This window comes from Anomaloglossus baeobatrachus, chromosome 5, assembly GCF_048569485.1.
Source record: "Anomaloglossus baeobatrachus isolate aAnoBae1 chromosome 5, aAnoBae1.hap1, whole genome shotgun sequence".
NCBI classification, from domain to species: Eukaryota; Metazoa; Chordata; class Amphibia; order Anura; family Aromobatidae; genus Anomaloglossus; species Anomaloglossus baeobatrachus.
This window is the reverse complement of record NC_134357.1, coordinates 468,219,702-468,243,020: the sequence shown is the minus strand read 5'-3', so window position 1 is coordinate 468,243,020 and position 23,319 is coordinate 468,219,702. Positions and strand designations below refer to the sequence as shown.

The 23,319-nt window shown below is 51.6% G+C and overlaps 1 protein-coding gene across 2 annotated transcripts in view; it reads left to right on the top strand.

Annotated features, from left to right (window-relative positions):
• Positions 1–1,978: 1,978 nt before the first annotated feature.
• The window catches only part of LOC142311842 (uncharacterized), a 54,070-nt gene continuing 32,729 nt past the window's right edge, over positions 1,979–23,319 (top strand). The window contains exons 1-6 of one of the 2 annotated variants that reach the window (XM_075350618.1): positions 1,979–2,076; positions 2,197–2,572; positions 6,163–6,280; positions 6,468–6,632; positions 8,173–8,306; positions 8,874–8,994. In XM_075350618.1, coding sequence (XP_075206733.1) covers positions 2,198–2,572; positions 6,163–6,280; positions 6,468–6,632; positions 8,173–8,306; positions 8,874–8,994 — 913 coding nt within the window. In that variant the 5' untranslated portion in view covers positions 1,979–2,076; position 2,197. The remainder of the gene's footprint in view (positions 2,077–2,196; positions 2,573–6,162; positions 6,281–6,467; positions 6,633–8,172; positions 8,307–8,873; positions 8,995–23,319) is intronic. The other variant, XM_075350619.1, reaches the window with a different exon arrangement.

Here is a 23,319-nt window from a genome sequence, read left to right as displayed (position 1 = left end):
CCCTGGAGAATCATACTATTAGGTCAGTTTTACCATATGGTGAATACTGTGAATAAAAGACCCCAAAAACAGTCATGTGTGCCGCCCCTGTGCCAGCAGCCGATGCTGCTCAGATCCAGACCTTCAAGGGTGGTGGCTCGAGGGGCTCCGACCCGGGGGTCTCGCGGACACGTCTAATAAATGGGGGACGTAGATGTACGGGCTAGGCCGTAGTAAGTTTGTGACGCCACCCACGGTGTGTGGTGAAGTGGGACACCACTGCTGCTGTTATGGGGCATCCGGGGGAGATGTTGTGCAGCAAGTTGTTAACCCCTCCGTGGGCAGGGATGGTGGCCCCGGGACCCGGTGGCTCTGGTGCAGGGAGATGACGACTGCAGGGGGTGCTGGTCTACTCACTGTTAGTAAAACACTCAAGTCTCTGGTAAACCAAGGTGATGGTGGCCGGTGCCGCGGCCGGTTGCGTTCAGGATCCACCGCCCGGCTGGTGGTCTCTCCTTTTCCTGCACTGCTTGTGTAAGGTGGACTTTCCCAGTATAAAACTCAGGAGTCCGCTCCCGGCTGGATGTGGCCTAAGGAGCCGTGCCCGCAGACGCTGGCCCGTGGGATCTATGGGCCCTGGCAGTGAGCTCTTATTTCTAATCGGTGGGCTGTTGTCTTCTATGAGAGACTTTTGGTGGGACGGGACCTCTAGTCCTGGCCTCATATGGTTAATTAACCAGTTCCACTTGTTTCTGGTTCCTGGCTTCAGGGTCCGAGTACCCCCCTTTGTGCTATGGTTTCCAGGTCGGTTCTCTGTGTCGGTACCGGCGGGCTACAACCCTGGCCCGGTCCACCTCGGTTCCACCGAGCCGTCTTCCCGTCTCCTGCTGACGGAGACCACCGTCTGCCTCCTAGCCAGTGGCACCAGGGCTCCTACCCTGGTACCGTTCAATTTGGACTTGACTGCTGGAGCTATCCCTAGCTCCAGCCCACACTCCTCCCCAAACTGAACTCTAAGCAGAACTGTCTGTTTTTCCCGCCCCGGCCTATCTGGACCCTTGGGTGGGCGTGTCCCAACCGCCTGGTCATGCCCACTGGTGTGTCTGTCTGTCTGTCGCTAAGGGGGGGGGGGGGTGACTAGGGTTTTCTGATTGGCTGTATGTTTCCTAGTGAGGGAACGGTGTTATGCAGGGGCCTAGCTGTGACTACTTGGTTTTGCCAGGGCGTCACACATGCAATTGCACTTTTTTTGCAACTTCACCGCACTTGGAATTTTTTTTCCCATTTTCCAGTACACTAGATGGTAAAACTAATGGTTTCATTCTAAAGTACAACTAGTCCTGCAAAAAAGAAGCCATCATATGTATCTGGGGCTTAAAATACTTTTATTTTTTGCAAAAGGGTTTCATTAATAATTTTAGCACCGTCTCACAATGCACATTCAGCTTTGGTTTGGTCTGTGGTCATAAATCAGCTTATGACAGTGGACTGAATGATTCTCAGTTGCCTCATTCTGCAGCCAGCAATAGGCTGTACAGCTCAGAGGCTGTAGAAGGCAAACAGTGGAACATTTTTAATGTAAACTGATTTCAACCCCAAATAATGTACATTTAAGTAAAAAAAAAAAGTGACCAGTCCAACGAGGTATAAGATTACACTATAATAGAGCGGGCGTCCATAGTATCCAATCAAGTTGCAGCTTCCATTTTCCAACTGGCTCGTAAAAAAATAAAACGTGGAATCTGATTGGTTAATAGAGTTGCCTTCTCCAATTAGTTGCATTATCGCCCCCGTAGAGCGCAATGGTTTGTTCCTGGGTGGAAAAACTTGAAATGAAGGCGGGACCAAGCAAGTGCCCAGATGTTACCGCCCTCTGCCTACTGTAGACCAATCACAACACAGGATACTGCACATGCGCTTTACAGTACAGAATCGCTGTATCACGTGATGCCGGTTTCCGGTGACGTCAGCGGTCCATTGACAGGAAGTACCAGCTTTTTCCGGTATGTGTGGAGCGCTGCTTCCCGCTGTGTACATGTGAGGCTACAGTGTCCCTCAGACTCGTCCTGAAGGAGTCGGTGTCTCGAGTGAGTGCAGGTGTGTACATAGCATGGGGTCTTGTGTGTGACCCTCGGAGGCCCCTGTACATGTGGGGCAGACTGCTGAGGGTGTGTTGTGTTGTTGCAGGGTGCTAAGAGCTGTGTTTTGTACTGACAGGATGGAGATTCACAGAGAAGAGATACCTGCCCCCCCGCAGGAGGATGTGGTTGTCATGGAGACCTCGGCCACTCATGATGAAGCAGATCTGGCTTTCAGGGTCTACAAGATGCTGGATGGGATCGAGGCTTTCAGTAACATGTCCGAATTCCACGTCATGCCCATGCAAGGAGAGGATGGCGCCATCATTGGAGTGCAGGTCACCGGCATTCAGCCAGGGGGCAACAGCGAGAATAGTTCTCTGTATACGCAGGTGTTTGATATACATGAATTGGAGGCCTCTCCGCACCTCCGGGGTGATCCCCAGCCCCAGGAGAGTGAGGTGCCCTGTACGGACGTTACTAACGAGCAGGCGGTGGCCCCCGAGCAAAGCCAGGTAGGCCAAGACCTATAGTAGATCAGGAACCTGCAGTACGACAGCTGCTGTAAAACTTAAACTCCCAGCATGCTCAACTGTGGCCGCCAGGGTTATTTGGGAGTTGTAATTTCAAAACAACCTTTAAAGGGGCTGTCCACTACTCTAACAATCTCTTCTCAATCACTATGTGTCTTCTCAGTAAATCCAAACACCTATACTCTGGCACCGTTCTAGTGGTGTCGGCACTAATTGTCCCAAGGCTTGCATGACATTGTCAGGCAATCCCTGCAGCAAATCAGCGGCTGCTTCGTTTTCCCCTTCATTGGACAAATCAGACATCCAGAGGGAGTGAGAGAGTAGCCACAGCTCTCACTTCTTCTGGATGTCAATTATGTCCAAAGGGAGGCATGGGTTAAGCAGTGAAGTGGCCGCTGATTTGATGCAGGGATCGTGTGACAAAATGTCATGCAATCCCTAGCAGAGCCAGTGCCGACACCATCTGAGGTGAGATTACTTGTTGTTATTTTACAACAGGGAAATGCTGATTGAGCAGGGGTCATCCGAGTAATGAACCCTTTTAAAGGAGCTGTCCAGTACATTGAAGAGTAACTAAAATTTCTTCCTAGTTTTTCAAATTTAGCAGGCACTTTAATTGCATGTACAGTTGAAATCAGAAGTTTACATACACTATCTATAAGACACATCTGCATGTTTTTCTTACTATCTGACTTGAAATCAGGATAAACCTTTCGCGTTTTAGAAAGCATAACTTCTGGACCCGGACCCTACTAATCTGCAGACAATTCAAGGGCATGCTGAAGATGAAAAATCAAGAAGAAAGTTTTGTTACACTGAAAGGATTATCCATGGTTGTGGTTCACATCTGCAGTCACTTTGTGACACTTTAATGCTGTCAGGGTTCGCAGTGCCAAGAGCAGGTGGACGTGTGACCGCGAGTATATGATTTGCATAAAGGCGGTCACTTGATGACTAGATGTGATCGGTCTCTCAGAATACATGTGAATTGGGCAGGATCGGACACGTGTAGCCGGCATGTGGTCAGAAGTATGCAAGTTATCTACTGATGGTTACATAACCGCCCGCCTTTGGTACTGGCGAATTCTTTTAGTGCGCACATTGGTAGTGTGGAAACACGGGGGTCAGTGGGTGCTCTCTGCCGGTGGCCCGGCCGCCTTTAGAAAGACCGCATGGACCAGGGCTCATCCCAACTGAACGCCTGAACTCCGTACCCGTGGGCAGAACAATATTCAGACAACACAAGGTGCGGGAACCACAATAATTAGACTTTATTGGATCCCCAACAGTCAAAGGCATATAAGACAAAACCATGCAAATCACATGATGTAACAGGCAACAGAGTCTCTCCTTTTTGCTGGCTCACCAGGGAGTAGACTATGCATGCCTTCAGAGCGTCCAGGGCCACATACCCCAAACCAACAGCACTCTGCTTTTGGCAGGCACCCACCGAGAATAGAAAAGTGACAAGCATAGGAAGCTTTCAAGAGCACAACAAAGTCCATAGCCAGGTAACGAAATTGTCCCTAACCTGGGTTTCTTTTAGCTGAATCCTAGGATCCTCGGCGGTGCTTCTGCACAATGTAATCCAGTTTCAAATTCCCTAGCCGGTGCCGAAGTGCCTATAAGCTGGGTAATGGACTTCCAACAGGCCCTGTTTTAGATCTCCCGGGCACTCATTCCAGAGAATGTGGTTTTACCGGATTAGTGGAATAAGGCTACTTTCACACATCAGTTTTCTGCATTCAGGCACAATCCTTTTTTTTTTCCTGATCCAAAGGATCCGGCAAAAAAAATGTAAAACCGGATCCGGTTTTTAACGGATCCGTTATGCCGGATGCGTACAAAACCGGATCCGGTGGATACGGTTTGCATCCGTTTTTGCATCCGGTTTGTCCTTTTTTTTTTTTTTTTTGAAGGATCAGCTTTTTTAATTAATTTGGTGCATGTGCAGTTTTCAAAAACGGATCCGGTAGCCGCATCCATTTTTTACCGCATTGCGCCGGCGTCCATAGGCTTTCATTGTAAAACACGCCGTATCGCGCCGGATCCGGTGCTATCCGGTTTTTTTTGCCGGACAAAAAAACGTTGCAAGACACGTTGCCTCCGGCCGCCGCTTTGACTAATTTTGCCGCATCCGGAAAAAAACGGATGCAACGCAAAGCCATCAGGTACAATCCGGTAACAATGCAAATCTATGGGGATAAAACGGATGCGGTACCGGATCCGTTTAACCCGTTTTTTTCCGGATGTACCTGATGGAAAAAAACTGATGTGTGAAAGTAGCCTAAGGCTGTGCTCTGATTGGGTAGCATTTCAATCCGCAAAGGTAATTCTCATCTGAGTTAGGTAGACAGAGAGGCTGGGAAAAGTTACAGTACTTTAGCAAGCAACATTCTCAGACAATGGAAGGCTCCCGATAGTCCTGGGGAAAACAAACACTAGTTAACACACACAAGACTCTTGTCTGGCTAATTAAGAACATTAACCCCTCACAGACATTTTACAGGGCTTCACAAGGAGGATTGACTAGAATGACTTGAACCTCAGGAATCTGGACAACTCCTTTTAACCATTGGTGACTTTAGGTGGTGTCACACACGGCGACAACGACGTCGCTGTTAAGTCACCATTTTCTGTGACGTAGCAGCGATGTCCCATCGCTGTGTGTGACATCCAGCAATGAGCTGGCCCCTGCTGTGAGGTCGCCGGTCGTTGCTGAATGTCCTGCTTCATTTTTTGGACGTTGCTCTCCCGCTGTGAAGCACACATCGCTGTGTGTGACAGCGAGAGAGCGACAAACTGAAGGGAGCAGGGAGCAGGAGCCGGCGTCTGGCAGCCTGCGGTAAGCTGTAACCAAGGTAAACATCGGGTAACCAAGCGAAGTGCTTCACTGGTTACCCGATATTTACCTTAGTTACTAGCGTCCGCCGCTCTCACGCTGTCAGTGCCGGCTCCCTGCACACATCGGGTAAATAAGCGAAGGTTTGCTTATTAACCCGATGTGTACTGTGGCTAGGAATGCAGGGAGCCAGCGCTAAGCGGTGTGCGCTGGTAACCAAGGTAAATATCGGGTAACCAGCGAAGGGCTTTGCTTGGTTACCCGACATTTACCTTAGTTACCAAGCGCAGCATCGCTTCCACGCGTTGCTGGGGGCTGGTCACTGGTCGCTGGTGAGATCTGACTGTTTGACAGCTCACCAGCGACCATGTAACGACGCAGCAGCGATCCTGAGAAGGTCAGGTCGTCGTCGTGATCGCTGCTGCGTCGCTACGTGTGACCCTAGCTTTATCTGTAAGCATGTGTCATTTATGAGATTGGTGTGAAATTGAAATAGAGGCCACTAAGAAATGTACGTGGCTGCTGTGCCCATCACTTATATCCAGACTCTGCTGCAGCAGTTGTCAGCTGCTGAATGAGAGTCTGGGTGTCAGGCTCCCACTGATCACTGAGGATAGGTCATTAGTTGTATAGTGGCGCTATGCACACGAGTAAAAATAAGTAGTCCTGGTAAACCCCTTTAATCCCAACTAACCCTCCATAATATTACTCTGAGCTTTTGCTCTTGCAGGATGTACCCCACGAGATCAACACCACCATGGAAGACACAAGTGCAGAACCTCAAGAAACTGCAGAACCTGTACAGTCAGCGGCAGAGACGCCTGTACCCACAGAGAGTACCGGTACAGGTAGGGAACCTTTTATCTGCTTCTCAATTTTAAGTTAAATATTTAAAGGGATTTCCAGAAATGATCCCTGTTTAATTTTGTAAGATTGTGATCACTGATCCCAAGAGCAGGCATTGCCACAATATACCACAGCCTGTCATAGGAAAATACCTTTGATCCCTAATTTTCCATTCCTCTTGTCTACCAGAAATGAAGACCACGTACAGCTGTGGCGTGTGTCAGTTCAGCTCCTGTAACCTGGGAGCCATGAGGCGCCACATGCGGAAACATTCAGACAAGCACAAATGCAAGTTTTGTGGGAAGACATTCGCCTCGGCTACAGAACTGCGGATTCACATCAATGTCCACACGGGTACGTAAATCAGCGACAAAATGCTTGTTTTTCTGTTTAGTGACTGGATTTTTATTCAAAGCATTAAAAAGAAATGATCTTATCAAGTGATGGCGTACTGCTGGGATGGGCTGTCTCTTCATGATTGGTGGCAGTCCGACCTCACCCATCGATTTGCTTCATGATTGGTGGCAGTCCGACCTCACACCCATCGATTTGCTTCATGATTGGTGGCAGTCCGACCTCACACCCATTGATTTGCTTCATGATTGGTGGCAGTCCGACCTCACACCCATCGATTTGCTATTTACCAACATCAAAGGGAACCTATCAGCAGATTGTTACATATAGAAGTCGTGGACGGCGGGGGCTTAATCATATTATTTTTTTATTTTTTTTTTTTTTTTTACCTTTTCAGTATGAGTTGTACTTTTGAATGACACCCCATCCATGTTATCATATGATGTACTGGAAAGCAGGAAAAAAATCCAAGTGCAGCAAAATAGCAAAAAAAAAAATGCAATTCTGGAATATTTTTTTTCTTTACCGCTTTCATTTTATGTTAAAAAATGACCTTGCAATATGATTCTTAAAATCGGCGCAATTATGGAGATGCCAAACATCCATAGTTTTTTTGTTTTATTGAAGCTGTTTTTCACAGGATTACTATGATTATAGACACGGGGGTTTTCAAGTGACCCTTGGCTGTTAGAGCAACCTAATGGTGTCCCGCAATCGCACTGTGGGAGCATGGGTGAGCGTTTAGAGCAGCACACCCCGCCAGCGCGCATGAAATGTTGCTGTTATAGATTGCCACTGGTGTTCTGTCCCCACTTAAAGGCGATGGAAGGTGCGTAGTTGTGAGAGTCTTACCTTCGTTTTTCCTATAGGTGGGGCAGACAGGACCAGAGCGCTCCAGAGTGAAACATGCACATGCTGAGATGAAACAATGGTGGTTTATTTTCTCCAAAGGTTAGGACATGCAGAGTGCAGTAATCCAAGTACTTGGCATTGTAATTCTCGAGTGATGCTTGCCTCTGTAGCTACTACGTGGTCAGAAGACTTTGCTCCTAGTAGCTCCAATCCAATATGGGATGTTGTTCTCACAAACTCTGCTTTGGAATGAACATCCCAGGATGTGATGCAAGAGGGTCATCAGACACTCCCATGGGCTGGACAAAAGAAACAGAGGAGCCGAAAGGTCTGACCAGTAGATGGCAGCAGAGACAAGCATGAAAAACATTAAATAACAGGTTTAACTAAGACAAATAGAAACCGCACAACCGGCATGTAACCGGGAAATGGCTGCAGATGGAGCGCCACTCCACCTGCATCTGTTAGAGGCAGATGATAGCTGAATATCACAGCCATCATCTGCCGGGAATGAAGAAGGCTTGCCTTGCGAACCCATATAAAAGGTTGGGAGGTGTTGTATAACGGATTATGAATCTGCTGACAGATTCCCTTTAAATGTGAAGGGGCCTTTGCCTTTTGATGCCCTATGCCAATCACACAAGACCATTGTGATAGGCGGTCATTAAAATCCAACCTTGTATTTCAGGAATCAAACCTCATAAGTGCAGTGAATGTGACATGGCATACAGGACGGCTGCAGATCTCCTGAGACACGCCAGGTCCACACACAAGCTCGAGAAACCTTTCCAGTGCTGCTACTGCGATTATTCAAGTGCTGAGGTATGTGTGCTACGTCTCTATGCATGGTAAAAACCAAAGAGAAAAATTGTATGAAAAATACCCTGAATATCAATAAATAAAATGCAAGTGCTTAATAACAGGGTACTTAGTGTACACATTTTTGCAAAAAGGTAAGAAGCTGTCCCACCTTGTCAAGGTGTACCCATCTGGGATGGTCCATAACCAACTAAAAGTATATAAAATGTTTCTAACGTTTAGTTGGTTAGGGACCGTCCCAGATGGGTACACCGTGACGAGGTGAGACAGCTTCTTACCTTTTTGCAAAAATGTATACACTAAGTACCCTGTTATTAAGCACTTGCATTTTATTGATATTCAGGGTATTTTTCATACAATTTTTTTTTTTTTTTTTTTTTTTTTTTCTTGTCTAGAGGCTGCCTTTTACATGCTTGTAATGTTGCATGTTTACTGATTTTTGGTTGCAGTTCAGTTTTTTGGCAGCTAGGACTGCTCCATCTCCCGTTTTTCTTTTCTAAAAAACAAAAAAACTTGTTGGGTTTTCTTTCTTAGTAAAAGAAATTAATTTGATGCCAATTTCTTTTTCAGGCAAATAGGATGAAAGTTCACATTCGCTCACATACCGGCGAACGTCCCTTCACCTGCACCCTGTGTTCTTTTGCCTCGACTGACGCCTTCAAACTGAAGAGACATATAAGGACGCACACAGGTCTGTGACATTGAGTATTATAAGAGCTTACTACTAAAGTTTGTTAAAACCCACGTGTATTAAGATCAGATCGTATGATGTTGCAGTGACTGTATCTAAACACAAGTAGACCTTTGAAAACTTCAAGTTGTTAATGGCGTGCGCTGAGAAAAATATGCACGGGTCTATCGCAAGCCTTGAAAACAGCGAGCCCCATAAACCTTTACTTATCCCTTCAGACCCAAAAACCATGGCAAAGTTGGCGATGGACTGCCTCCTCTTGCCAAAGCCTGTTTTGTTCATGACACCCTGTTGTCGTCCTAGATCCGTTCCTTCAAGGGGTTGCAGGGCAGCGAGAAATCTGATGGCTACACATCTCAGAAGGCACAACCTATAAGGGATGTATCTGATAAAGTTGTGATCCGCTGCCACATATATTTTCTGCTGGTCATAAGATCTATCCTGGAATAAATGCTGTGTGCTCTCATACTATCGTGTTTTACCAAAAATAAGGCCTAGTAGGAATTTTCGGGGTAAAGGATTAAATATGGGAGGACCTGCAGCGGATTGCACATCCACACACATCAGGTCAGTCCCACATCAGATCAGTCCCACTCCCCACATCTAGTGATAACGATTGCTTCCTGCCGGCAGAGAATCCTGGTATGAAGTGCAGTGGAACACATAAATGCATCCACTGCACTGCGTCCCATCTTTCTTCTGCTGGCCGTAAGCAATCGGTATCACCAGATGTGGTGAGTGATTGTGTGGTCGACCTGATCTGTGTATGTGTGTGTTTCAGCCAGCAGCAGGGGAGGCAGTGTGAAGCATACGTGCTGGGAGCGCCCACCAAAGATCGTAGGAGGACCAGGGAGCCACGGGGTCTCAAAAATAGGATGATTTTCCTGTGAAGGGGGTATACTTTTTTGGGCGGTAAACTTACCCCCAGCTGTGTTTTCCCCAAGAAAAAAACCTACATGAAAATAAGCCCTAGCGCTTTCTTCGGGGCAAAAAAATATAAGACCGTGTCTGCCTTTTTTTTTGGAAAAACTGTGTGTGTTTGTTTGATTCCAGCTTTGGACAGTTATGGAGAAACCCTTCTTTTAAGTTTCATAAAAATGGCGGGCAGAGCAAAGTTCAAACCAATCGCACACCATTTATTGTTCAGGTCCAGATTTGCTTTTCTTTGTCGCTCCATTGGGAGACCCAGACAATTGGGTGTATAGCTTCTGCCTCTGGAGGCCACACAAAGTATTACACTTTAAAAAGTGTAACCCCTCCCCTCTGCCTATACACCCTCCCGTGGAACACGGGCTCCTCAGTTTTATGCTTTGTGTGGAAGGAGGCACACATCCACTCATAGAAGAAAAAAAAAAAAATAAAGATTTCTTTGTCGCTCCATTGGGAGACCCAGACAATTGGGTGTATAGCTTCTGCCTCCGGAGGCCACACAAAGTATTACACTTTAAAAAGTGTAACCCCTCCCCTCTGCTATACACCCTCCCGTGCATCACGGGCTCCTCAGTTTTTATGCTTTGTGCGAAGGAGGCACACATGCACGCATAGCTCCACAATTTAGTCAGCAGCAGCTGCTGACTATATCGGATGGAAGAAAAGTGGGCCCATATAGGGCCCCCGGCATGCTCCCTTCTCACCCCACTCTGGTCGGCGGTGCTGTTAAGGTTGAGGTACCCATTGCGGGTACATAGGCAGGAGCCAACATGCTGTTTTCCTTCCCCATCCCTGCAGGGCTCTGGGTGAAGTGGGATCCATAATCGGTCTCCAGACACTGGGACCGTGCTCCCTCCGCAGCCCCTGGGGAATCTGCTGGACAGGAGCTGGGTATCGTCAGGGACATGGCCCTGCTACTGTGAGGTACTCTGTGTCCCCTTGGGGACGGCGCATGGAGCGCTTGTGTCATACACGCTGCAGCACTGCTGGGCGTGTTAGTGCGCCGGGACTACCGCGCTGACCGCTCTTGTTTGCCGGCCGCGCTTATAACTCTAGTCCCCGGCTTCTGTGGCCTAGTACCGCATATTCCCACCCCCGGGCCTGCCAGTCAGGGGAAGGGAGGGACGCTGCACTGGAAGATTCCCGCACTTTCTAGGGCAAGGTGCTCTGTGTCCCCGTTGGGACGGCGCATAAAGCACCTTGGGCCCAGACGCTGCAGCGACTACGGCGTGCGTATGGGTCCGGGACTACCGCGCCGACCGTGCACTGCCGGCCGGCCGCGATTTTAACTTTAGTCCCCGGCTTTTGCGGCCTAGTATGGGATTCTCCCGCCCCCAGGCCTGCCAGTCAGGGAAAAGGGCGGGACGGTCGGTATGACGCCGACAGTGAGGGCTGGAGTACACTGAGCTGTCCTCCGCCCCCCTCACTACCCACGCTGGGGCACCAGATTCCCGCACTTTTTGTGACTACGCCCACGCCTCCCTCCTCCTCAGAGAACGCCGTCAGCCATGTTTTCAGCAACTTCTGGCTGCAGCTGAGGGAGACCCGGGGCAGAGAATCTGGTGGCCACAAGCCACATCCGCAGCCCCTGGGGGAATCCGCCGGACAGGAGACGGAGTATCGTCAGGGACATGGCCCTGCATCTACAGGTACTCTGTGTCCCCCTTGGGACGGTGCATGAAGAACCTTGGCCTCAGACGCAGCTGCGACTGCGGTGTGGATTTCTTTATCGTTCCTTATGGGAGACCCAGACCATGGGTGTATAGCTACTGCCCCCGGAGGACACACAAAGTTACTACACTCAAAACGTGTAGCTCCTCCCTCCCAGTATATACACCCCCTGCTAGCCAGTCCTAGCCAGTTTCATGCTTCTTTATTATGATACCTCCTCCTCAGCAGCATGTCTCACTAGGAGCAAAGCTCCAAGGCTGTGCACTACATGTTCTGCATGTAGGCTCATATTGCCTGAACCGGCACAGACCCTTACTGTAATGGTTCTTAGGTGGTGGTGCCTCAGCCTGGAGTCTCCCCAGGCTGAACCCCTGTCTTGTGTTTTCTAGACGTTCTAGACAGAGCCCCCCACCTCTGCAGCATGTCTCACAGAGCGAGGCTGCAGGCTGTTTTTTATTATCCACTGCTGGTAGTCTCGTACGGCTGTACCGAGCTCATAACCGCTGTGGCCCCTCAGCTTGGAGGCTCATGCATGGTCCCTCCAGCTGCTCCGGCACCCCTGGGGGAATCTCTTTTTTCCAGGGGTCGGCTGTCCTGGCATCCGCTGAGCATGCAACCCCCTTCTCAGGGCGTTTTTTGCCTGCTCAGCAAAGCTCACAGACCCCGTCCTCCTGACAGGGAGACGCAGGGTCCTCTGTCCTCCCCGTCCCGCAGCTCCGATACGAGCTGACTCACTGGACGAGGAGGATGTCTCTATCAGGGGCTCGGACGCTGCTGTACGTACTTTGATCCGTCCGTAGATGACGGGGATGCGAATGATTAGATTGCGTCTATTATACTTGTATTGGACCTCCATCCGCCTGTATCAGGGGAGTATTCTCCGCTGGCAATAAGGCATCAGTATACCTTTAACAAGACCAGGAGTGTGTTTCTTAACCACTCCAGTTTTCAGCCCGCTGCGTCCAAGCCCGCAGCCTGTCCTGCAGATCCCACAGCGGGGTTCTGCTGCCTGTCTCCCCCTCCCATCAGAGGTGGTCAAGGAGTGTACTCATTCGCCTAGCGTGGCCACTCCGGTGTCCAGACTTTCAGCCCGGATAGTTGTATCAGTGGCTGACGGCACCTCTATAAGGATCCCACGGTACATTAATATTGTACTGGACCTCAATCCGCCGGAGTTATCTTATCTAGGTGAACACAATGTGTGTTCCTTAACCACTCCAGTTTTCAGGCCCCTGTGACCAGCCCAGGGGCCGCTCTGACAGTCGCTTCCCATGAAGCGTGATTCTGAGGACTGGGTTTCCCCCGTCCACCAATGGGGGTCAAGAGGTGGGCTCATTCACCTCAGGTGGCTCAGCCCGGACCGTTATGTCAGTGGCTGATGGCTCCTCAGAGGAGATGCATTCCCTCACAGGGACTCTATGCCCAAGACGGTTGCCTGACCTCCAGACTTCAGTCTTTCCATCCTCTGCCAAGTCTGCCATGCTGGACACCGCACAGCGGTGGTTTTGGCTACTTTCCTCGCTTCCGCAGGTGTGGCTTCGGCAATGGAAGGCAGATGCCTCTATAGCGGTTCCTTGCTGGGCTTCCCTTTGGTGGGACCAGTCTCTTCGGAACCAACTAGATGAAATTTAGGAAGCTCTCGGCGACGAGAGTTCTTCCTTGCCACAAACCTAAACCAGGGCGGGAATCAGTTGAGGTTTCGGTGGTTTCCGTTCCACCTTCTGATCGTCCTCTAGCTCGGCCTTAGTTCTTAGAACCAAATGGCTTGAAGCTGCGTCTTCAAAAGACCGCAGGAGATGCTACCACGGAGCAGCTTCCTCCGAGCTATCTGGCCACGCCAACCACCTCCTTGGTCGGTGGCAGGCTCTCTCCACTTGGCGACGTATGGTTCTACCACGTCTCCGTTCTGTGGGGGCGAGTTTATATCTCCCATGGCTACAGGATGGAATTCTGTCCACCCGCCAAACAGATTTTCTCTGTCAACTTCTCCCGGCTCCAAGGCCGCCGCCTTCTCACAGGCCGTGGCATTTCCTGCAGGCCAACGGAGTAATTGTTCCGGTTCCCGACTGGGAACGGTTCTGAGATTTTTGCTTCAATCTATTTCTAGTCCCCGAAGAGGGCGGTGCCTTCCGACCTGGATCTTTAGCTTTTCAAGCATGGTCAGGTGTGGCGTTTTCACATGGAGTCCCGGTCTTGTTCCGTGGGTTTTTCACCGGATCAGTCAAGAACCCAAGGAGATTCCCTAGTAGTCAGCGGCATCAGAGATGCTTTTCTACAGGGGTCAATCGCAGGTTCACACCAGCGTTGACTACGTTTTGCCATCAGAGTGGTCCAATTCGTGGCTCTTCCCTTGCGGTTAGCCACGGCCCTTCGAGTATTCTCATGGGGCTGCTGCGATAGGATCCTGCACCCCTAAGGATTGGCAGTGATCGTTTACCCGGGACGGCCTTCTTCTCAGGGTTTCATCCAGTGCAGAGTACTTCGCTTACTCTCACCACTCTAATCTATTTGGGTGGCTTGTCATTCTGTCCAGGCCCACTCTGTCTTCGCATCAGAGGTTTTCAGGGACGCAATTCCAGACTCTGTCGGCGCTTGTGAGGCTGCTCTTAGTCGTTCAGTAGTCCCTCCGCTGGCGGTCGACGACGTTCTATCAGACACCAAATAGGTGCTGGTCAGACGGTGGCGTCACTGGCAGCGATCCTTGCCCAGTTTCTCCTGCGTCCTCTGAGACTGGAGGGTTTCCGCTGTACACGCGACCTCCCTCCTTCTCGGAGTGGTGGCTTCGCCACTAACCAGGGGCTCGTTGCAGTGGTGGTATTGGCCACTCTGTCTCAGGAATGCTCCTTCCTGGCCCCGTCCCGGGTGATTCTCACCAGGGTGCTGGTCTTTCCGCCTTGGGAGCAGTATATCTCCACTGTGGAGCGCAGGGCGCTTGGACTTTGTCCGAATCAGCCCTCTGGTTCAATGTGCTGGAAATCAGAGCTGTATTTCTAGCTCTCTAAGCCTTCACCATCCGTTGGCGGCTAGGCACATTTGAGCCCAGTCGGACAACGTGACAGCGTTTTCCTACATCAACTTCCAGGGCGGGACACTCAGCCGCCTGGCAATCTTGGCGGCTTATCATTCTTCAGTGGACAAGGGACTCCTAGTCCACCATATCCGCAGCCCACATCCTAGATGTGAAAACTGCGAGGCAGACTTTTCAGCTGTCCAACCGTGGTCCACAATCCTCAGGTTTTGCGGTAGGCACACTGCTTCATGTCTGATCCCAGCTTCGTCTCTACCTCTTGCCCAGAGTCCTGCGCAAGATCAGTTAAGGGGGCCGTCGGGTCATTCTCATTCTCCAGTCTGACCCAGGCAGGCTTGGTACCCTGACCTGCTCCTTCTGTCCGTTGGGTTGCCATGGCATTTTCCGGACCGTTCAGACCTTTTCTCAAAAGGGTCCGTTTTTTCCGTCTGAATTCTGGATTCTCAGATTGACGGCGTAGCTCTTGAGTCCTGGATCTTGGCGACTTCTGGTATCCTTCCTGAAGTCATCTCCGCTATGACTCGAGCTTCAAAGTGTCCTTTGACCTTTTTAGCCTTGCCGACCCTCCTGTCTCTTTCACAGTCCGGTTTTCAGCTAGGACTTTCCCTCATTAAGGGACAGGTCTCGGCTCTGTCAGTGTTGTGCCAGCGGCGTATCGCCCGGCGGGCTCAGGTGCGTTCCTTCATACAGGGCGCATCTCACATCATTCCGCCTTACTGGCGGCCTTTGGAGCCCTGGGACCTTAATTCGGTCCTCACGGCTTCTGGAAACCCCCCTTTGAGTCTCTTAGGGAGGTTTCTTTGTTTAGTATTTCACAGAAAGTGGTCTTTCTAGTGGCCATAACTCTCCTCAAGAGAGTCTCTGTTTTGGCTGCACTCTCTTCGGAGTCCCCCCTTTTTTTGGTTTTTCATCAAGACAAGGTGGTTCTCCGTCCGACTCCGGACTTCTCCCTAAGGTGGTTGCTGCTTCCACCTTAACCGGGGCATTTTCCCTGCCTTCCTTTTGTCCGGCTCCTGTTCATCGCTTTGAACAGGCGTTGCATACTCTGGATCCGGTGCGGGCGCTCCGGATCTATGTGTCTCGCACCGCTGTTCTTAGGCGGTGCACCTCTCTTTTGTGCTGACCACTGGTCAGCGTAAGAGCCTCTCGGCATTTAAGCCGACCCTGGCTCGTTGGTTTAGGTCGGCCATTTCCGATACCTACCAGCGTACTCAAGTGCCTTTCCCGTCGGGGATCAAGGCACACTTGACCAGAGCTGTTGGTGCCTCTTAGGCTTTCAGGCCTAGGCTACGGCTCAGCAGGTCTGTCAGACTGCCACTTGGTTTAGTTTGCATACCTTTTCGTAGCACTACCAAGTGCATGCTCATGCTTCGGCATATGCGAGCTTGGGCAGACGCATCCTTCAGGCGGCTGTCGCCCATTTGTGAAGTTAGGTTCGCCTACTTCTCAGTGTTTCTGTTTCCCACCCATGGACTGCTTTGGAACGTCCCATGGTCTGGGTCTCCCATAAGGAACGATAAAGAAAAAGAGAATTTTGTTTACTTACCGTAAATTCTTTTTCTTATAGTTCCGACATGGGAGACCCAGCACCCTCCCTGTTGCCTGTTGGCAGGTTTCTTGTTCCGTGTGTTATCACCGGCTGTTGTTGTAGACAGAGGTTCCGGTTACTCCGGGTTTAACTCTATCTCTACTTGTGGGTGGATGTCCTCCTTCAGCTTTTGCACTAAACTGGCTAGGACTGGCTAGCAGGGGGTGTATATACTGGGAGGGAGGAGCTACACGTTTTGAGTGTAGTAACTTTGTGTGTCCTCCGGGGGCAGTAGCTATACACCCATGGTCTGGGTCTCCCATGTCGGAACTATAAGAAAAAGAATTTACGGTAAGTAAACAAAATTCTCTTTTTTTTGTCCGGGACTACCGCGCCGACCGTGCCTGTTTGCCGGCCGCGGTTTTTACTTTAGTTCCCGGCTTTTGCGGCCTAGTGTGTTAAACTCCCGCCCCTGAGCCTGCCAGTCAGGGAGAAGGGCGGGACGGTCGGTATGATGCCGACAGTGAGGGCTGGAGCACACCTCGCTGTCCTCCGCCCCCCCCTCACTGATCACTATAGGCCACCAGATTACCGCAGACAGAGCCCTGCATTATAACGTACTCTGTGTCCCCTGAGGGACAGTGCATGCAGCATCTGTGTTACAAACGCCGCAGCGGTTGCTGACTGGTTTGTGAGACTGGGACTACCGCGCCGACCGCGCCATGTCTGCCGGCCGCGTTTTTTTAAATTTAGTCCCTTGCTCTTACGGCCTAGTGCCATATACTCCCGTTCTCGGGCCTGCCAGTCAGGGGTAACGACGGGACGGCCGACTGGACGTCGGCAGGGAGGGCTGGAGCATACGTTGGTATCCTCCTTCCCCCTCACTGAGCACTGGGGGGCACCAGTTTTTTTCAGGTGCTGTCCCCCCCTTGGTGCCGCAGTGTATATATATATATATATATGTTTATTTATATGGCATATGATCTCACTGTTCGGCAGCATTATTTGTTTTTGGCTGTATACCCTCACTGATTACTCTGCGGACGACATGCTGTTGTCTGCTCTTAAAGAGTAAGGGTGCCAAGGCACTGGCTTATTTTACAAAAGGTACCTCTTGTGCGGCTATATTACGGGCACTGCACAGATGACAGCGACAGAGTTTGCATGATGAAATCAGCAACTCTCTGAATAGCTTTCACATCACAGGACTCTGTCTATGGACAGGGGGTCTGCTAAGATACTGGAAGCCTTGCAGTCCAGACCGATACCACAGGGCCAGGGAGCTGTGAGTTCATCGCTCCCGGGTCCCTCTGGGTCGGTACAACATCCTGGGGTAACGCCCAGTTCCCACGGTGAGAACTCCGTCACGGACCGCGGCCTATGATAGGCTAAGCGGGCCCGCTGGGAACCTTCTCCGACTACATCAGGAGTGCGTGTTTCGATCACTCTAACTCCAGAGGGGCCGTCCAGTAGCACAGAACTTGACGGACAAGCTCTTACTAAGCGTCTTATTGACACGCGTTACCCTTTTCCCCCCTGACGTGCTTAACGGTTGGGCTCAGTGTCACAGGGTGGATCCTCCAGTCTCTAGGCTGGCGGCTAGATCCGTAGTATTAGGGGCAGATGTCCATCTCTCACGAATGCCACTGACAGGCAAATAACGCTTATGATGAAATCCATCTATGAAGCCATAGTCGCATCTTTTGCTCCAGCCTTCGCAGCCGTGAGGGCACTCCAAGCTATCTCAGCTTCTCCGGCTGAGATTATTGCGGTTGCACATACCTCTGCCCCGCAGGTTGTGTCCTTCACTTCTCAGGCGTAGGTTTTTTCGTTCTTCGCCATGAACGCCGTTCCTGGACTCTGCGAGCCGTACAGCGGTAGCATCCACCAATTCAGTGGCAGTCTGCAGGGCCATGTGGCTACGTGAATGGAAGGCAGACTCTGCTTCCAAGAAGTTCTTAACCGGTTTGCCATTTTATGGCGACCGTTTGTTTGGCGAACAATTGGATGAAGTTACTAGACAGTCTCGTCCTTGCCACATGTCCAAGACCGATGGGTGAGAGACATTCTGTCTCACGGTTACAGGATACAGCTCTGCTCTCGCCCTCCGACTCGTTTCTTCAGAACATCTCCGCTCCCCGAGTGAGCCGAACACTCTGAAGCCTCGATGTCACAAGGAGACTTCCTACCATCAATTGACATCAAAGATGCTTATCTCCGTGTGCCGATCGCACCCTAGCTTCTGCGTTTCGCCATCAGGGACGAACACCTTCAGTTCGTGGCACTGCCATTCGGCCTGGCGACAGCCCCACGGGTCTTCACCAAGGTCATGGCAGCAGTGGTGGCGGTCCTACAGGGCCACTCGGTGATCACTTACCTACACGATCCTCTAGTCAAGACACCCTCCTGGGTGGCATGTCAACACAACCTGACAATTGCTCTGGAGACTCTCCAGGGGTTCGGGTAGATCATCAAAATTCCAGGGTCAAAGCTGACAACGACCCAATCACTGACTTATCTCGGGATGAAGTTTTATACTCTCTCAGCGATAGTGAAGCTTCCGCTGCATAGTCAGCGTTCACTACAGACAGGGGTGCAATCTCTCCTTCGGGCCCAGTCACCCCTTGAGGCGCCTCATGCACTGTCCCAGGAAGATGGTGACAGCAAGGGAGGCAGTTCCCTTGCGCAGTTTCGTCTGCGTCCGATTCTTTCGGACACCGCAAATGGGACAGGAGGTCGACGTCCCTAGACAAGAACGTCTCTCTTTCCCTTGCAGCAAAACCTCTCTTCAGTGGTGTCTTCTTTCCACTTCCTGGGCGGAGGAAAAATCCTTCCGGCCCACAGCCGGGGCTGGGGTCACGACGGACGCGAGTCTGTCAGGGTGGGGAGCGGTCTTCCTCCACCACTCGACTCAGGGAACCTGGACTCCGACAGAGTCCTCCCCTCGGTTAAATGTTCTGGAGATAAGGGCAGTGGATTTAGCCCTAAAGGTGTTCCAGCGGTGGCTGGAGGGCAGGCAGATCCGAATTCAGTCGGACAACGCCAAGGCGGTTGCGTACATCAACCACCAGGGCGGCACACGCAGTCGTCAAGCCTTCCGAGCAGTTCGGCAGATGCGGCTGTGGGCGGAAGCCACAGCCTCCAACTTCTCCGCAGTTCACATCCCGGGCGTAGAAAACTGGGAAGCAGATTTTTCTCAGTCGCCAGGACATGGACGCAGGGGAATGGTCTTCACCCGCACGTGCTTCTAGAGATCTGTTGCCGTTGGGGAACGCCGGACGTCGATCTAATGGCGTCTCAGCACTACAACAAAGTCCCGGCATTCATGGCTCGGTCCAAGGATCACAGAGCTCTGGCGGCAGACGCGCTAGTTCACGACTGGTCGCAGTTTCGACTGCCTTATGTATTTCCTCCTCTGGCACTACTGCCCAGAGGGTTACGCAAGATCAGGTCAGACTGTCGCTGCGCCATCCTCGTTGCTCCAGACTGGCCGAGGTGATCGTGGTACCCGGATCTGTGGCACCTCACGGTGGGTCAACCGTGGGCACTCCCTGACCGACCTGACTTGCTGCCTCAAGGGCCATATTTCCTTCGGAATTCTACGGCTCTAATCCTCACTGTGTGGTGGCTCCTAGCGTCATCTGGGATATCTCCAGATGTCATTGCCACCATGAGACAGGCCAGGAAACCAACGTCCGCCAAGATCTCTCACAGGACTTGGAGGAGCTTCTTATCCTGGCGCTCTGATCAGGGTTTTACTCCCTGGCCGTTTGCCTTGCCCACTTTCTTTTGCAAAGGGTGGCCTTCCTAGTGGCAGTCACATCACTCAGAAGAGTATCTCAGCTGGCAGAGCTGTCATGCAAAGCCACCTTCCTGGTGTTTCACCAGGGTAGGGTGGTTCTACGTCCGGTCCCGGCCTTTCTCCCTAAGGTATCCCCGTTTTCGTCTTACCCTCTTGGGTCCGCATCCAGTTCACCAATGTGAAAAGTATTTGCATTTATTAGATCTGGTGAGAGCACTCCGGCTCTACATTTCTCGCACGGCGCCCCTGCGCCGGTCTGATGCGCTCTTGTCCTTATCGCGGACCAGAGTAAGGGATTTCAGGTTTTCAAGTCAACCTTGGCTCGGTGAATCAAGGTACCGATTCTTGAAGCATACCGTTCTTTTGGGCTTCCGATTCCTGCAGGACTGAAGGCCCATTCTACCAGAGCCGTCGGTGTCCTGAGCATTGCGACACCAGACTACGGCTCGGCAGGTGTGTCAGGCGGCTACCTGGTCGAGTCTGCACACTTTCATGAAACACTATCAGGTGCAGGCCGATGATTCGGCAGATGCCAGCCTAGGTAGGCGAGTCCTTCAGGTGGCAGTTGCCCACCTGTAAGAGGGGGCCGTTTTTCGGCTCTTTTATCGAGGTATTCTTTTACCCACCAAGGGATTGCTTTTGGACATCCCAATTGTCTTGGTCTCCCAATGGAGCGACAAAGAAGGGAATTTTGTTTACTTACCGTAAATTCCTTTTCTTCTAGCTCCTATTGGGAGACCCAGCACCCGCCCCTATTCCCTTCGGGCTGTTGTTCTTTTGTGTACACATGTTGTTCATGTTGAATTGTTCTTTTGGTCCATGGTTTCAGTTCTCCGAACATCCTTCGGATTGAATTTACCTTAGGCCAATTTATAAGTTTCCTCCTTCCTGCTTTTGCACCAAAACTGAGGAGCCCGTGATGCACGGGAGGGTGTATAGCAGAGGGGAGGGGTTACACTTTTTAAAGTGTAATACTTTGTGTGGCCTCCGGAGGCAGAAGCTATACACCCAATTGTCTGGGTCTCCCAATAGGAGCTAGAAGAAAAGGAATTTACGGTAAGTAAACAAAATTCCCTTCTTCTCATACATAGTATGACGGATGGAAGAAAAGAGGTCCCCTATGGGGTCCCCGGCATGCTCCCTTCTCACCCCACTATGTCGGCGGTGTTGTTAAGGTTGAGGTACCCATGGCGGGTACAAAGGCTGGAGCCACATGCCGTCTCCTTCACCATCCCTTATGCGGCTCTGGGAGAAGTGGGAGCCTCACCGGTCATTCACCTGCTGAGACCGTGCTCCATCCGCAGCCCCTGGTGGAACCTGCCGGTCCGAGCGTTTTCATCCCCAGGGACCGGGCCCTGCAACCTTGAAGGTACTCTGTGTCCCCATGTGGGGACGGTACGGGGAGAGAGGTCGCCTTTCTCCCCAGTAGCGCCGTCCGTTGTTTTTTCATCGGAATTCCGCGCCGACCGTGCCTGCTTGTCGGGCACGGCCTTAAATTTAGTCCCCGGCTTCATCGCGGCCTAGTCGCGAAAAATCCCGCCCCCGGGCCTGCCTGTCAGGGGTAAGGGCGGGATTACCGACAGAGGGCTGGAGCATCTTTGCATGTCTCCCCTCCCCTCTCATGGACCACTATGGGGCCTCCAGATTCCCGCCTTTTACCGGCGCTGCCCATGGCTTCACTCCCCCCTTGAGAGCTCCGGCGGCCATGTTTGGCATTCTGCCGGTGTATGCTGCAGCTGCACAGCTCTACAGCTCCGGGGGACCCACGACAGGGAATCTGGAGGACACCAGCTGTTGGTAAGCCACACCGGTCACCCGGTGCTGGTTCCCCTAGGTTGCCGTTATATATATATATATATATATATATATATATATATATATATATATATATATATATATATATATATATATATATATATATATATATATATATATATATATATATATATATATATATATATATATATATATATATATATATAAATTGCCTCTGTCTGTCTGTCTGTCTGTCTGTCTGTCTGTCTGTCTGTCTGTCTGTCTGTCTGTCTGTCTGTCTGTCTGTCTGTCTGTCTGTCTGTCTGTCTGTCTGTCTGTCTGTCTGTCTGTCTGTCTGTCTGTCTTGCTTCAAAATTGTGTCCTTCCGGTGACATTGTGTCCTTACGGTGACACAAAGCTGATTGGCCGCTGGGCTCGCCATGGCCCCGCCCCCCCACACCGATTGGCCGCTCGCCCCGGCACCCTGCAGGCATTGGCAATTCGGCCACGCCCCGCCCCGCCCCCCTCACGCAACGCACGTTAGCTCTGGCCCCGCCCACCTCCCCCCGCGCATTCCCCGAACTGACAGGGCTGTCACGGAGGTGAGTACTGTACTCCCCCCCCCCCCCCATCCCCCCCCCCCCCCCCCCGCGCATTCCCCGAACTGACACGGCTGTTAAGGGGGTTGAGTACTGTACTCCCCCCCCCCCCCCCCCCCCGCCCCATCCCCCGCTCGCACGGGAGTGGTGTGGGCTCCCGTGCGAGCGGGGGACGGGATACGTTGGCATGGTTACAAGCGCATCGAGGTCCTGTAGCGGCGGAAGATCCACACGCGCACACACACACACACATCAGCTCACACACACCTCACACACACCTCACACACACATCACATCGCATCCACACACTCACAGCATCCGGCGATATCCCTTGCTTCTCGGCCTCGATACTGTGCTGTTGTGACCTTCCAGGACCTGACGGAGGATCACATGGCCAGAAGCATGTGGTATCTCCGGATGTTGTGACTGTGAGCGCGTATGTGCGATATCGTCAGTGTCTGTGTGTGTGTGTATGCGATCGGGTGTGTGTGTGTGTCGGGATCGGGTGTGTGTGAGTGGATGCGATCGTGTGTGTGAGTGGATGCGATCGTGTGTGTGAGTGTCGGGATCGGGTGTGTGTGAGTGTATGCGATCGTGTGTGTGAGTGGATGCGATCGTGTGTGTGAGTGTCGCCAGAGGAGCACGGCGTGCTGGAGGAGGCTGGGAGCAGAGAGGCTGATCTTGGGGAAGGCTGGACGGACGCTGGGAGGAGAGAGGCTGATCCTGGGGAAGGCTGGGAGAGGGAGGCTGATGCTGGAGGAGGCTGGGAGCAGAGAGGCTGATCTTGGGGAAGGCTGGACGGAGGCTGGGAGGAGAGAGGCTGATCCTGGGGAAGGCTGGGAGAGGGAGGCTGATGCTGGAGGAGGCTGGGAGCAGAGAGGCTGATCTTGGGGAAGGCTGGACGGAGGCTGGGAGGAGAGAGGCTGATCCTGGGGAAGGCTGGGAGAGGGAGGCTGATGCTGGAGGAGGCTGGGAGCAGAGAGGCTGATCTTGGGGAAGGCTGGGAGGGGGA